The sequence below is a fragment of the Ischnura elegans genome, chromosome 13 (assembly GCF_921293095.1).
Source record: "Ischnura elegans chromosome 13, ioIscEleg1.1, whole genome shotgun sequence".
NCBI classification, from domain to species: domain Eukaryota; kingdom Metazoa; phylum Arthropoda; class Insecta; order Odonata; family Coenagrionidae; genus Ischnura; species Ischnura elegans.
In genome coordinates this window covers 4,182,721-4,198,380 of record NC_060258.1, presented here as the reverse complement: position 1 = coordinate 4,198,380, position 15,660 = coordinate 4,182,721, and the positions used below count along the sequence as shown (strand labels likewise).

At 37.0% G+C, this 15,660-nt stretch overlaps 1 protein-coding gene across 1 annotated transcript in view; it reads left to right on the top strand.

Annotated features, from left to right (window-relative positions):
* Positions 1-11,733, top strand: part of LOC124170232 (zinc finger protein 883-like) — a 33,655-nt gene extending 21,922 nt beyond the window's left edge. Inside the window, exon 3 of the mRNA XM_046548940.1 lies at positions 8,486-11,733. Within this exon, the coding sequence (XP_046404896.1) occupies positions 8,614-10,074 (1,461 nt within the window). The 5' untranslated portion in view covers positions 8,486-8,613 and the 3' untranslated portion in view covers positions 10,075-11,733. The remainder of the gene's footprint in view (positions 1-8,485) is intronic.
* The last annotated feature ends 3,927 nt before the right edge of the window (positions 11,734-15,660 follow it).

Sequence of the window (15,660 nt, the reverse complement as noted above, 5' to 3'; positions counted from 1 at the left end):
CAATATACATAACAATTCTCATGCTCATTGACACGTAAACACCACTTTGTAATATGAGACATATGGAAAAACTAGTGTACTTATTTAGAAGGATTCGTAGTTGCGGTTTTTACCACTAGAGACACATCTACAAGAGTTCAAATATCCTCCTTTAAGTATTAGCCTCTTTCCCATACAATGCATGACAATTTCACTTAGTGATATGATGTTTGTGTCAAAGTGGAATTTAAGCACCATATCGGCAGCTTCATTGACAAACATAATTTCCAAATTTCTTTAGTATGCAGAAAGGGTTTTCTAAATAGGTATGTCGGAGTTCATGCAAATAAACTCTACTATATCAGTTACATTTAGAATGCAAGAATTCATCACTTTTCGATGGTCTACAAGGTTTGCTAGCGGGAAGAATTGCAGCTACAAACCTGGAATCTAAACCAGTCATTGATTAGCTTGTCCGATATAAAATAGGGACACGTACACCATAAAAAGGGGCTATAAAAAGCACACTTTTAAATATCACCTAAAAATCACGTTACAACAGACAGACATAAAATACATAAATGCTCATTGACACCCTAGCTGATAACAGCCCAATCAAGCAAAGATTAGTTTAGACTCAGGGCTTTAAGTGTGTATCTTACCATGAGAAGACTAAATATACAATGGGCCTTTCGTCGAAAAATTAAGAATTCTTCCATTTGCATTAATTTAAACTGATATATTATTGAGGTTTATTGCATGAGTCTTGACATGGCTATTTTGAAAAAAAAAATTTTGAACTCTAAAATAAAGAAATTCTGGAATCGTTTTGCCAACAAAAGGGAGTTAAGCAATATATGGGAGCTGAAATTGGGCTTAAATTCCTTTCTGGTCTTATATATACATAATCGTAACAAAAAATTTGATAATCTGCAGTAAATCAAAGGAATATTCGTGAATTTCAAATGAAGTGACCATTTGATGCAAGTAGGCTTCAAACTTTGGCCTCGGTATGCTCTCAGCGGAAGAAAAAGCAACTATAAAACCGCGATTCTAAACCAACCTTGTATACATGGTCTTACGTTAACATGGTTATTTCACGGATGATGTGACCGTGTCAAATGACCATGGAAATCGTAAATACTCTACACTTACATAGTAATGTAAACTCTATGGTGAAAATTGTTGATTATATTCTATATTCATGCTGTTGCATCGTGATATATATTTGAGGTGATTTATTAATAGCTGACTTTTATGGACCATGCCTTGAGTATTCCTCAGTGTTTTCACTTATCATCCAAATGAAAGTAGTTTCCTTCTGGGATATTGTGATCAAAGTCTCACTCAAATGAATAGTTCGTATTGCTTTCAGGTAGCTAAGCAGCTAAGGCCTTGTAATTCATGAAACGAGTAATTGTTGAAATAACCGCAGATTCAATAATAAGATTGGTAATAACAGATGTTAGCACCCAGGCTATCTTTAGTTTGTTTTGAGGCTGAAATGTATATCCATTCTGAAATGACCGCTGCGCGAAGTCTAATATCGATGCGTTGATGCGTTTTGAATTCGACTTTTGAGTCGATAACGTCGAGTCGAGTGTCCGATCGATTAGTTCGTGAGAGGGAGCATGTCGGGAAATTGTGTTTATGACGGAAATTAATAAACTCCCTATTTTGTTTGCTTTGAGAGGTGGTACTCTCATTATTAAGCATTCCTTTTGGATTTATTTTGATTCCGGGAATCTTTTTAGTCGAGGTTAGTAGTTCTTTGTTTGTAAAGATGGTAGTGGTTAAGCTATATAAGTACCTACTTGAATGTGTTGTTGTTGACCTTAAACTAAAACGTTATCTGCTTATTTGCAAAATAGGTTTTAAGTTGCTTCTGGATCCTTTGTTTCCTGTCAATTAAGTTGAGAAAATTATTGGATATTTTTTTACTGTGAGGCCCTCGCTCTGAATTCGTATTCGTGTATAATATCCATATTTTCAGCGGAGATTGATGTGCATTTGGTGGTGTGTTTTGTGTGATGATGGGTCCCTTAAAATGCACAATTTCATGTAAGAACCTCATAGTGAAGTTGATGATGCGGAGATTGATGTGCATTTGGTGGTGTGTTTTGTATGATGATGGGTCCCTTAAAATGCACAATTTCATGTAAGAACCTCATAGTGAAGTAATGTATACAATTATTCTCGTACAAAGATTATTTTCTTGGTTTGATTAGCTAGTATATGTAGCCTATATGTATGGGTATGATGTGAAGCGACGGTTCGATTACTTAATGAAAGGGAGTTTGAAGTAGCTTTGTGTATTCCGGAGAGAAACAAAATCTGTTTTTTGTGTGCGTTATAGAAGATAGTGTTCTCATAATTAGACATTCCCGTTTGAGCAGGACTTCCTTCAAGTCGATTTAAGTAGTTTTCGTGGGTAAACATGTTAACGTAATTATACACATGTGTTAATTTTGTCTTTAAACAAGAGGACTCAATATTTCCGACTTATTAGCAAAATAGATATTGAGGTGGTGCCGAATCCGTCGTTTTTGTGTTTATATGGAGATATTAGTACATAATCTTCTGTTTTCATGCCGGCGTCACGACTTCTTATTCGTGTATCATATCCAAGAACCCTATAAATAGGCTTCTTGATCATATCCATATTTATGGTGGAGAATACTGCGCGACTATCTACTGTGTTTTGTTGTTTATGGTTCTCATTAAAAATGAATAGTTACACATCATCACCTCATAGTAAAATCATGCAAGTGGTCTCTCATTAATCAGGATTACTCTCTTGGTGTGATAGCAAGTATACCATATTCTAGGTGATGTTATATACATTTCGGAGTTGTTTGGCCCTGTCGTAATGATATTATGTGTTCTAAATGTTTCCAAGTATATGTACTACATGGTGTTATCATACTTTTTTGTCTTATCTACTTTTGTGTCCTTAAATATCATTATTGGTAGGCATACCATGTGTATGAAAATCCTCTCACGGCATTTGAAGTATCACATTCTTCTTTGTCAACGTCGCAGAAATATTTAAACCGTCGCAATTTAAGCCTTAAAAGCTTACTTTTTTATATATTGGCTTTGTATGATCTTTGGGAAAAGTAGCGAAAATATGAAATTGTAAACCGGAAACCTCCAACTTCAGCAAATACAATTGATTAGAGGCGTGGTTCTCTATGAAAAGTTTCAAATGTGATTCTTTTTTTTAGAATATAGATGTTTGTAAGTACGTAGGATCTGTTTTGAGATGTGACATCCAAGAATATAAAATATAATTCGTGTTTGTTTTGAATGTTGATATCTGTTTCTCCGAACATTTGGCTTTAACCTCGACAGTTTTCTGAGTGACATGTTTTAGGACGACTAAGTACTTAAGTTTAGGTATCATTCATGGAGATGTGAGCTTTATATATTCAGTTTAATGTATCATGATGCTTTATATGGAGAGCATTGGGGTTCCGCATCCCGTTTAAAAGTATCTGCTGACTTGATTTCAAATAACAAGCAAACAGAGATGACGTAATTGGTGAGCGCATAAGTTCGTTTATTAAATACAATTTGTGGCTGACTTGATTTGACGTTTCATGGATTAGGATGCCTGTTTATTCGTGGCAAATTATAAGGGAGTATCTTTTCAATTTTCATCATGGAGTGCCTGTTTACAATTGTTAACATTGCTTATTTTAATGTTGATTTTTCTGGTATCACCATGACATTTGCTTTTAAGCTGCCCATTATTGCTTTGTGTATGTGACTTTGTTTTTTCGAGTGGTGGTAGATGCTCTTTCTAATTCCCATCATGAAGTATCTATACCCATTTGTTCATAATGCAGTAAACGTTTTGAGTATTGGGTATTCTAATGACATTTGCTTTTGGACTGCCTCATGATTGTGTTCTAGAGAACATGCTTTCGGACTGCTGATAGACGTTCCTTTTATTGCCATTATAGAGATACTATTTTCGTTCGACCTTTATATTTATTTTAGTGCTTATTTTTAGGGGATGCTCAAGTCATTGCTTTTAACCTGCATGATCATTTTGTAAAATTGAACATGCCTTATTAGTATTAATGGATACTCATTTTAATTGTCATCATAATATCAATGTAGTATTCGTTTGTATTGCTCTATTTAGTACGAAGCGTATGAAGTTTCCAATTACAATGGCTTTATAAACGAATTTTACAAAAGAGGATCTTCTAATTTAAACGAGCTTTCACCCACCATGCATTTAAATGGGTATACAAGTCTCCACTCACGTCGGTGACGAACTAATTGATACAAGTTTCATGGGGAAATAAGGCGTAATGAGGGGTGTGAACCTAAATATGCATTGAGGATGATGTTATTCATCAAATTCATATATCTTCAATACTGTTCCTTGCATTTGCTATTTCCATTGAGCAAAATATTGGGAAAAATCGGATTGCTATGCAATCATCACAGCGGACATTTTTGAAAGTCGATTAAAATGTGACGGAGTGGCAATAGAAAGGAATTCTATGGGATGGAATTGGGCACCCTCAGTGCATTCCTCTTTGCTTTTTAGCTGCTATAATATTTTGTATAATAGAACGTGCCTTTTTAGTGCTCATAGGGGCTCTTTTCAACTGTCACTCTGAAGTGCCCTCTTTTCAATTGTTTTTAAAAAGTTCTTTTAGTGCTGAGTTGCCAGGAATGCTCATGATATTTCCTTTGAAGAAGCCTGAATATTATGAATGGTGAATTTACTTTCCAAGTTTTTAAGGATGCTCTTTTTAATTGCTGACATGATGTACCTATTTCAAACTTTTCATATTGCTTCTTTTAATACTGAGGCTTGTGCGATGCTCGTGACATTTGCCTTGAAGCTGCCTGATTACTTTGTGCTTCCGATGATTGGCTTTCCAAGTTTTGTAATGCTTCTTTTCATTCCGAGTTTTGGCTGATGATCATGGCAACTGCTCTGAATAGGCTTGATCATTTTTTTCTCTTGATTATGCTTCTTTAAAGCTGATAGACTCTCTTTTTAATTTCTGTTCTGGAGATATCTGTTTCTATTTGTTCATAATGCTTGGTTATGTGTTCATTATTTTTTGGGGGTATTCATGGCAAATGCTTTGCTTGGGGTGATCATTTTCTGCTGTGAACTTGCTTTTTTATGCTGATAGAGGCTTATTATTTTCCATCCTTAACCCTTTTACTGCAATCGGACCGATATACTTGCCCTAGCTGGTTGCGCAAAAACTGCCAGGGGCCGATTAATTGACCCAAATTATTTCACTTTATTGTTGTGATTGTGGCGTTTTCCACGGCTGTAATTAATGTAAACCCCTATAATCTATCTATGGTTTTAAGATTTGAATGTATCTTAAGAATTGTTAAAAAAAATCTAGACGTATTAAATAAAATTAAGACAATTCTCCTGCAAGTGATCGATAGCCTCAATCACTATATTCTACTGCGGGTAAGAGTCATTACTTTAAATCCTATCTCCACTTTTCAACTCTGGACAAAAATATTTGACATTTTCAAATTTGACCATGACCAAGCATTCACCTGCTTTGCACTTTATTGTCGCATTATATTTCTCTGATTTTAATCTCAGACTTTGAAGCTTGCTTGGGATTATTTTATCGATAGCCTTAATCATTATATTCTACACTGGTATATAGTCAGTACATACCAGTGGCACAGCGAGGGGTGTTTATGGGGATAACACCCCCCAGAGCTCAGACAATTTTTGAAGTTTGATATATTTTATTTATTTGGATCAATATTACTTTTAGAGTAGTGCAAGGATTAATAAAAAAAATCCCTCAGAGGCCTTTTAACTCACAATTTTTTACCATTTATCTTAATTTTTCTGGCAGAGGGCCCTCGCTTCTGCCGATAACCCTATCAGGTATGCCATACACGCAGGCACCTCAGTAATAGTTGCGCCTGAAACCCCCCCAGCCATTATTCCTGGCTGTGCCCCTGGTGCACATTACAAATGGATGTCCATGTACCATGTTGAGAAACTTGTTAATGCAGTTCTCCACACTTAAAAATTCCTTATCCACATGTCTATACTCCTGTTCAGTCATAGTTAGGCCCTTGGATATAATTGACAAAAGTTTGTTGTCTGTTATCTTAGTAACCATAGTGATATAAGGAACAAGAGATCGTTTTGAATTGAATATTCTTGTATTGTAGATAAATATGAAATTAATAACAGATGAACTTGTGAAATGTGGCTGATTTTTCATTTGTTAGCCCTAACCCTAGGATTCTAGCCTCCATTTCTGAAAATGAGCGTTTGAATGCAAAAAACTCAAACAAATAAAAATGGCATTTTTGGAAAATAAAAGGACTGAGACTTATTAATTTGATAATCCAAATGAATATGTCACGAATATTGAAGTGTACGAAATTCACGTACGACTTATGTATCTCAATGTTTACACGGTGTTTTATAGAAGGAAGGTTTTAAACAAACAAAGTAATATAGTTACAACTAATACATAAATATGGTTAAGAAACATGAATTGGCGAAAAAGCCAAATATTTAGTTGAATATGTTATAATATGAGAAGTCTTAACTTTAAAATAATTGTTTATATTAATTTATTTTTAGTACTTTTAAAATTGATTTACCAACTGAAATAATTCATTTTGTATAATGTGAGCAAGTACTAAAATGATTAGAAGAAAATCGTATATAATAGTATTAGATTGCTCTTTCCAAGTTACTTTACATAGAAAGTATAAATTGTAATAAATTGATTACAAAGGTAAACACTGATGCATACAGGGTAATTACTATAAATACATTATCAACAGAAAAAATATTCTGAAAATTTTGACCTGACAGGCCATTGATTGATGCATTTCTGTGCATTACAATATTCTTTGATAGATATCATCACATTTTTACACATTACCTTTTCCATATTGTTATTACCCTGGAATTTAATCTAAACTCTGTCCACTTTAAAAAGCACCCTCATGGATTCAGCACAATCAGTGGTAAAGATGGCAGATAGCAATTGTCCTCTGTCTCCTTTTTCCCAAGAGCAGCCATCACTGCTCTGGACTTCTCCCAGCTTTCTTACTTTACATTGCTTTGTTTAATTGCATCTTCAAATTTGAGATAAGGGATGCGAATAAAATACTTCTGCAACTTACTATAAGCAATTCCCAACGCAATTTTCAATTCCCAGTTCAACCATCAAGCGATTACAATAGCATTATAATGATGCAGCCCTGTTTCTGGCTTTTGGGATTGGGATTCTGTTCCCTTTTTCATCTATTTAACAAGTTTTTCGACTTTGTAAAATAATTAATTGCATAGCTACCGTTCCCATATTTTTTTGCCTTTATCTCTGCTTTACTTCCTCAGTCTTATATCAGCACGCTTCCTGAATATGTATACCTTCCTATTTCCTCTTTCTTTTCCCCATTGATAAAACAGTCACATTTCCATCGTCATTTACGGTCACACTTTAGTTTTCACTACACATACTTTTATTCCTTCCTCTAAACTGTTCATCCTCATTTTTTGAAGTTCCCAATTGTCATTGGCGAGAATCTCCATGTCGACGAAAAACTTGATGATTTTTTATTGCATCCTCCATACCCTTCTCATTTTTCACTCTTCTTGGTTTTTCTGACCATCTCCTCCATGCATGTGTTAAGTATTGTGAGTGAAAGGCAGCAGCCCTTGCTTACTGCCCGGCACAGATTCATGCTTTAAACTTTCATAGCCACTGTCTGGTTTTGTACAATTCCCTGATCAGCCTACCATCCCTCCAGTCTACTTTCTTTATCTTATGAATACCCAATAGCCTATCCCATTTTTCCCTGTAAAATGCGTTTTCCAGGTCCATAAAGCCAAAGCTGACATCTTTCCCTCTTCCCCAGTACATTTCTCCAATTTTCTTACATGTGCAATATTTTGTATGGTACCCCGACCTCTTTTGAAGCCAAACTGCTCGTCACCAACATTCTTTTCTGCTATTCGTTCAAGTCTCAGATTCAGAATTCTCAGCAATGCCTTAGCCATAAATGAAATCAGACTGATGTTTCAGTGTTCCTCTCACTTTCTGTTGCTTCCTTTATTTGGAATCGGTATCATTATTGTCTTTACAGGTTCCCTTGGCCGTGTACGTTTATTGTATATTTTGTTACACAATTTTACTACTTCTTCTTGACCTTCCTTCAATGCAAAAAAATAATTCAATAGGAAGCTCAACTATGACCATTGTTCATGTACTTCATTGTTTGTGCTATCAATTTTATTGAGTACTGGCTCCAAATTTTAGTTTTATTGTAGTTGAAAGACACAAGACCTTATTGTTAGATCAAATGAAAAATGAACATAAAATAAAAAGGGCGGCCCGTCTAGATACTTTGAGGCCGGTACATTGCTTTCTATCGAATGGCCTTAGTTATCAACTAAAGGGCTTTTATAAATTAGACCAGTATAGCTTTCTTTTGTGATTAAAATATTAAAACTCTTTTCTAGGGATTCCAGCTGGTGAAAGGAAGTTTGGGGAAACATCTAAGTGGTGACTATTCCTTCCTCAGCCTCACTGACAGTCATTAATTCTGCGAATGGAGCATCTCATGCAGGGGAATGAAGGAATGTGATTAATGAAGACATGGAAAAATGTGGAGCTGTTCTTGCTGATAAGTCAACATCTTGCTGAATTCTATATGATGGACAAGCAGGCATCCAAAATCAGTGGAGGCAGAGTCGCAATGGGTGAGGTGAGGGGTGGAAGTGGTTGTGAAGCACCAATTATCCCTAATGCCCTCAGGATGATCAGAACTAGTAGGAAGAGGAGTTGTGCAGAGGCAGGCATGGGGAACAAAGATGAGTTTAGTAATTGTGCGGCGAAAAATGCTGCAAAGGGACAAATGTCAAACGAAACTTCATATAATTGCTACCACTGCACAGGTGGATTCAGCACCAAAAGTGAGCTTAAAAAACACCTTGAAACTCATTTTGGTGCCAGCAATTTAGTCGTGGATGATGAGTCATCCATGGTGCTAGATATAAAAGGGACAAACAGTGGAAAACAAGTGCTGAGGCATGAAGGAAATGGGCCTCTAAAGGAAGTATCCAGAGGGACCCTGGAGAAAGGAATGGATAGAAAAGGGAGAAGGTTTGCTGTAGGAGCTGACACATGTGTAGAAAGTGATTCCTTAAATTCCTCCTCTTGCACTAGAGACGTCAAAAAGGGAAAGTGTTCCAGTGCAAGAGGGAGGCCTTATTCCTGTAGTGTGTGCTATAAGTGTTTCGCTAAGTCTTCTACTCTCAGCAGACACATGCGTGTACACACAGGGGAGAAGAATTATTCCTGTAGCGTCTGCAATAAGTCATTCTCTCAGAGGAGCAGCCTCAACAACCACAAGCGTACACACACAGGAGAGAAACTTTATACATGCAGCATCTGCAATAAGTCTTTCTCTCTGAGTGGCCACCTCAACACCCATATCCGTACCCACACGGGGGAGAAGAATTATTCATGTAAAATATGCTGTAAATCATTCAGTCGCAGTTATTCCCTTACCGAGCACATCCGTATTCACACTGGGGATAAGCCTTATTCCTGTAGTGTATGCAATAAGTCTTTCTCTCACAGGAGCAGCCTCAACAACCACAGGCATACACACACAGGAGAGAAACCTTATACATGCAGCATCTGCAATAAGTCTTTCTCTATGACAGGCCACCTCAACACCCATATCCGTACCCACACAGGAGAGAGGTCTTATTCATGTAAAATATGCTGTAAATCATTCAGTCTTAGTTATGCCCTTACCGAGCACATCCGTATTCACACTGAGGATAAGCCTTATTCCTGTAGTGTCTGCAATAAGTCATTCTCTGTGAGGAGCAACCTCACCAAACACATGCGTACCCACACAGGAGAGAGGCGTTATTCATGTAAAATATGCTGTAAATCATTCAGTCGCAGTGATGTCCTTACCGAGCACATTCGTATTCACACTGGGGATAAGCCTTATTCCTGTAGTGTCTGCAATAGGTCTTTCTCTCAGAGGAGCAGCCTCAACAAGCATATGGGTACGCACAAGAGGGTGGCCTGATTCATGTAAAAATGCTGTAAATCATTCAGTCGTAGTGATCACCTTACCGAGCATATGCGTATATACCTAGGAGATAAACCTTATTCCTGCAGTGCCTGAAGGAAATCCTTCTTTCAGGGAAGCACCTTGTACAACCATGTTTACGCACACAGGAGAAAAACTTTTTCATGTAGAGTACACTGTAAATCATTCAGTCATAATTTTAACCTTACCAAGCACATGCGTATACCCACACACACACACACACATACACGGAATAAACACTATTTCTGCAGTGTCTGCAGGAAGTCCTTCACGTATACTAGTACCCTGAAAAGCCATATGCACATGCACACAGGAGTGACATTGTTCATGTAACATTTCCTGCAAATCTTTCTATCACTGTAGCCAGCTAACCACACGCAAACGTACGCACACAGGAGACAAACCTTATGCATGTAGCATTTACTTGAAATCCTTCTCTCTTAGAATCTCCATGCACCGTACATAAGCTCACGCTTACAGGAGTCAGACCTTGTTCATGCAATGCCTGCAGCAAGGCTTTTGCTCACAAGTCCACCCTCGACCATCACCCAGATAGGAGGGAGACCCTATTCTTGCAGAGAATGTGGGAAAACTTTCTCTGGGAAGAGGGACTTCATGAGGCATTTCCGTCCCCACATTTAAGAGGCATTATTGTTTAGTTGACGGTATGAAGGGCTTACTCAAATTGGTTACTGAAATGCACCTGGCATGTATTCTCGCTGGAATGATACACATTAAGATTGCATTTGTTGACATTTTTCCTTATGCAAAAAGTTCAGGAGACACGTAATTCATTATCGTTTACACAATAAGTGTTTAATAATGATGAGAAAATACCCAATAGGGATGGTGAGAGGTAGTAGTGAATGCATGGAGAAGTCATGGGTTTTTGTTTTATATTTTGTAGGAGCTGGGTACCAAAAAATTGCAAGGTCACCCACTTAGCTCACTCTGCATTAAGACAAAATGCCACTAACTTTCACTCGAATTTGTCTGCTCAAGGTCTATTATCTTTTGTTATGTTCCTCTAATTCCTTTGTATTTCTCACTGTGAATTAATAATGAAATCAATGATGTTTTCTGGGTTGAAATTGTACAAATTGTGCCAATAGCATAAAAATATTGTTACAGTTGTATCACGATTGTTCTCATTTTAACGTTTACTAATCTATATATAGGCGCATAATTCATTGTCGTTTACTCAAGTATTGTTAAAAATGATGAGGAAATACCCAGTTGGGAATGGTAATAATGGTAATTTTTCATTGGTAAAATATTGTCTTTTTATATTGTAAAATATTGTCATACAACTGTCATTATTCTTTCTAACTGAAAATTTTTCCTTTCGCAAATCGTAGTTATTTTAATGTAATGAATCCTTTGTTGGTCTATTATTTGATTTTTGTGGACTGTATCTTAAGAATAATTTTCCCTTTATAGATAAACTAGATGGTAAACTAGGATGGCCATGGAAAGTGTCTAACCTAAGGTATCTGACTTAGGGGTCTGTGTTATGGTTGCTGCTACCATGTGCTTCCCAATATCATTGTGATTGTTCTGTTTTAGGGTAACCTGTTTCTTACTGTAATTATGCACCTATATGTGTTAAACAAATGACAATAAAATGCATCTGTATACAAAACATTGCCGGCCAGTATTAGTACTTAACAGTGAATCCACAAAGAAATGTAGGGAATTTTATTTCCATTAGAATTACCAACAATTCCATTGTATATATGTCTCATTGGTCCCTGTGGTATTTAAAAACTCGTCACTGCATATTTTTGCTTGTGTATGGCTTGGACTATATCCAGAGATGATATTTTCTAGAGTATAATACTTTCAATATAATATGGCATCTATAAACACTCAATTGAAAATTATTAAAAGGCCCAGTTTCCATAAGTCATGATGGTATGGCTGCTGCGTAGGGTTTTTACAGATTTTTAGGAATGGACTTTAGAAAAGTCTTTTAATAACCACTGTAGGTACATGAAAAAAAAAGAATTTTAGGATATCCAATTTCACCCTTTTTAACCCAGAGCTTCTTCAGGGAATAATTAAATTTTAGACTTTTCAATTACAAAATTTTCTAATAATTTATAATTATTGTGGCAGCCATTTGTTTCACCCTTAAACTTAACAATACAAAATTAAGGGTAGTTGAAATTTTTCCTGAATTCAGCTGAAAATGTATGTTTTTGATGTGATTTTTGTAGTTGTAATTCTATATTTGTATCCCAATGTGAAGCAACATCGGGTTACAGTGGGTTAAGATTGGAACCATAGCTCATCTTTTGGCATATTCACTACAATTTTTATGTCATAGGACCTTAAAATCCCAAATACCAATGGCTGAAGTATATGATGCTAGTAAGTCAACTATTGAGATAAAGTTTTGATTCACCCATTATTCTTTCATAATGAAATGTTCACCTTCTTTACACTTATCGAATTAATACAAATCAAAGACACCATTGATTGGTAATCAGGACGAAAAACTAGGAAGGATAACACGGTCGACCAAACACCACTGTTTCAATTATATGATATTCTTTTTCCTTATTTTAGCTGTAAAAATAAAAATTGTTATCCATTATTATATATTTCCTATGTTTTTCCTCACATTGTCCCGGAAAAATTTGGCATTAGTTGTAAATTTCTGTATTTTACAGAAACAGTTTATGTGCCTAACCATTTTCTAGAAAAAGACATCGAAACTTTGATAATGCAACCAAAAAATATGGTGGTTTTCTTTTATTTTTTTATTGCCTAAATGGAAAGACTTCTGGAGCACGTATTTCACACATTTTTTAGTTTTTTAAATGACAATATCTATTTTTCGCCATTAATTGAAGGGTGAAAAATTTAAAGTGCGCAAAAATGCGACGGCTAAGTATGGATGCTGGGAAAACTCCGCGTGACGTCATTCTGGTCCCCGCTGTTGCCGTGTGAGGTGAAATTGGGGTGAGAATATGTGCGCCGCTAAGATGCAGGCTGCTAACATGTAGCGCTCGGCTTAAATAAGTACTATTAATACCCTATCAAACGAAGGAAACTTTCCGATCTTAGGCAGTTTAAATAGGTGATTATTAAGACATGGTTCCCTGAGCTCTGTTCCTCATGCATGCATTCGTAATCTTAGACGACGTAAAACTCCTATCTATTCGTATGGGTTGAGGTCCAATGAATGATACTTTCGCTACCAGACGCTACAGACGGAAGTGCTCTGAAGCACCGGTCCAGGTCCATAGGCGCTACGTTCGCTACGAGAATTTCTTCGGTCAGGAGCAAAGTCAAAATGGCGGAAATGAACGAGGGCGGGGAAACTGGGATTATAAAATCCAAGAGATGGTTTTTAATGCGAATTGAGGCGATTATGGTCAATGAATATTAATAAATAATTTCGAATATCATTTAAATGAATTTTATTTTCTACAAGCGAGGTTCCACAAAGTAAAGCAAGAAACTTCGGACCGTATTTCTCACACCTACCCTCGCCTACCCCTTCTAATTGAAATTCATTACCTTAGTAAAGGAAAAAATAGGTACCCTGCCGTTGTCTCAGTTGAAACATATTAACTTATTATGGCTAACGACTATTAAAAAAACATTAATCCATTTCAAGTACATCATATTTTTCTTCAGATTTTAATTTTTGGCATGAGTTGATTTGTCGATTTATGTTATTACAATCCTTTCTTATATTGCATGCGCCTTTTAATAATGTTTTGTTCGCTTTTGAATGTAAAGGCTGCTTCCAGAGATATTTGAGTTCATTTTGGGGGAGATACGAGAATGTTTGCGGATAGATAGTGTTTGCTTTATATTTATATAAATCACAATAAAATTTACATCTATTTACTATCTGCACCTGCTACGTTACTTCGTAGTCACATTTACAGAAAGAAGGCGTCCACAGTCAGCCTCCAACAACTGCAACGTTAGTAAGCTCTCCACTGCCTCAGTGAATTCCCTTCGAATTTCCGCCAACAAATGACTCGCTCCTCCGCGACCCAAGTTTACAGGGAGCGTCCGGAGCGAGGTGGGAAACGGGTGTGTGACGTTTTCCGTGACGTCACACCTTAACCTGTATTGCTCCGTAGAGAATAACGTACCGCCTGGGATCTCGTCGTGGCGCTAAGAAGCATTGGTTATCTACGGACCGCACCCTCTGACACACCCTGTTGGAGTGGCATCGCATGGGCGCCAATCTGGCGTTTTTCAAATGCGGTTAAAATTGACCATTGCCATCGTCTGAACTGGGATTTCTAAAATCAAATAATTTTTATATTGCGAATACAATAATGGTGGGCAACGAATCACAATCAATTCCTTTCGTTTTTCCTGTGAAGGAAACTACCCTATTGTGTAACCATAGTCTTTTTTTTCTACAATCAAAGCCCCAACACCTTCGAGTGTAACCTTATGTCATGTTCGGTCGAATGCATGAATAGGATAGTTCATCAAAGAAAACGAATGGCACAGATTGCGATTCAATACTCACCATTTTTGTATTCATAATATACAAATTATTTGGTTTTAGAAATCCCAGTTAGACGAATGGCAATGGTCCATTTTCATCCTCATTTGAAAAAGGCCAGATTGGTGCCCATACGATGCAACTCCACGTGACGTCACAGGGACTTAGTTTCTATACGAATAGATAGGAGTTTTACATCGTCTGAGATTACCAATGCATGCATGAGGCACAGAACTCAGGGAAACATGTCTTGATAATCACATAATGAAATTTCCTATGGTCAGAAAGTTTCCTTCGTTTGATAAAATATAATAATCCTTATTTAAGCCAAGCGCTACCTACTACCAGGGTACTCTGCTACCAGCTAGCAGCATGCATCTTAGCGGCGCACATAATCTCACCCCAAGGTCACCTCACTCGCCGACAGCGGGAACCAAAATGACGTCCCTTGGGCTTTTCCCATCATTCATACTTAACCGTCGCGTTTTCGCGAGCTTGAAATTTTTCACTTTTGATTTAATTGCGAAAAATAGGTATCGTCATTTAAAAATGTAAAAGCGTGAAATACGCACTCCAGGGGGTCTATTCTCTAACTCGAAGCGCGGTAGCTTTCTGGTGGAAAGATGCTTAATTAAGCTACTTGCTACCACTTGTATTCTCTAACGCTGAAGCTCCGGCGAAGGGAGCTTGCAGAAGCTACCGGTAGCTTATTAGGCTCCAACCCTTATTCTCTATGGGATTTGAAGCTACTTCCGTAGCTTCAAACTAGCTAACACGGTAGCTTCGCGAAGCGCGCCCTCGAACCCCGCGCTTCAGCTAGCTACCATCAAAATACATAGGGAATTCCCATAGGGCCATGGGAATTCCTATGAACCGCCGTGAACCAAGTGCCGCGTGTCGCTAATCTTTTGTTCTATCCCATCAGTCTTTCTTGACACGGCTAGCGATTGAGTGGTAAACAAGAAAAGTGTTGACTATTTTTGTTGTTTTGCGTAATTATTTTCTTTAATGAGGTCGGGAATGCTGCGTAAATTATTTGAAGCCTTCAATTATTGTATTCTTAACAAAGTAGTGGGCAT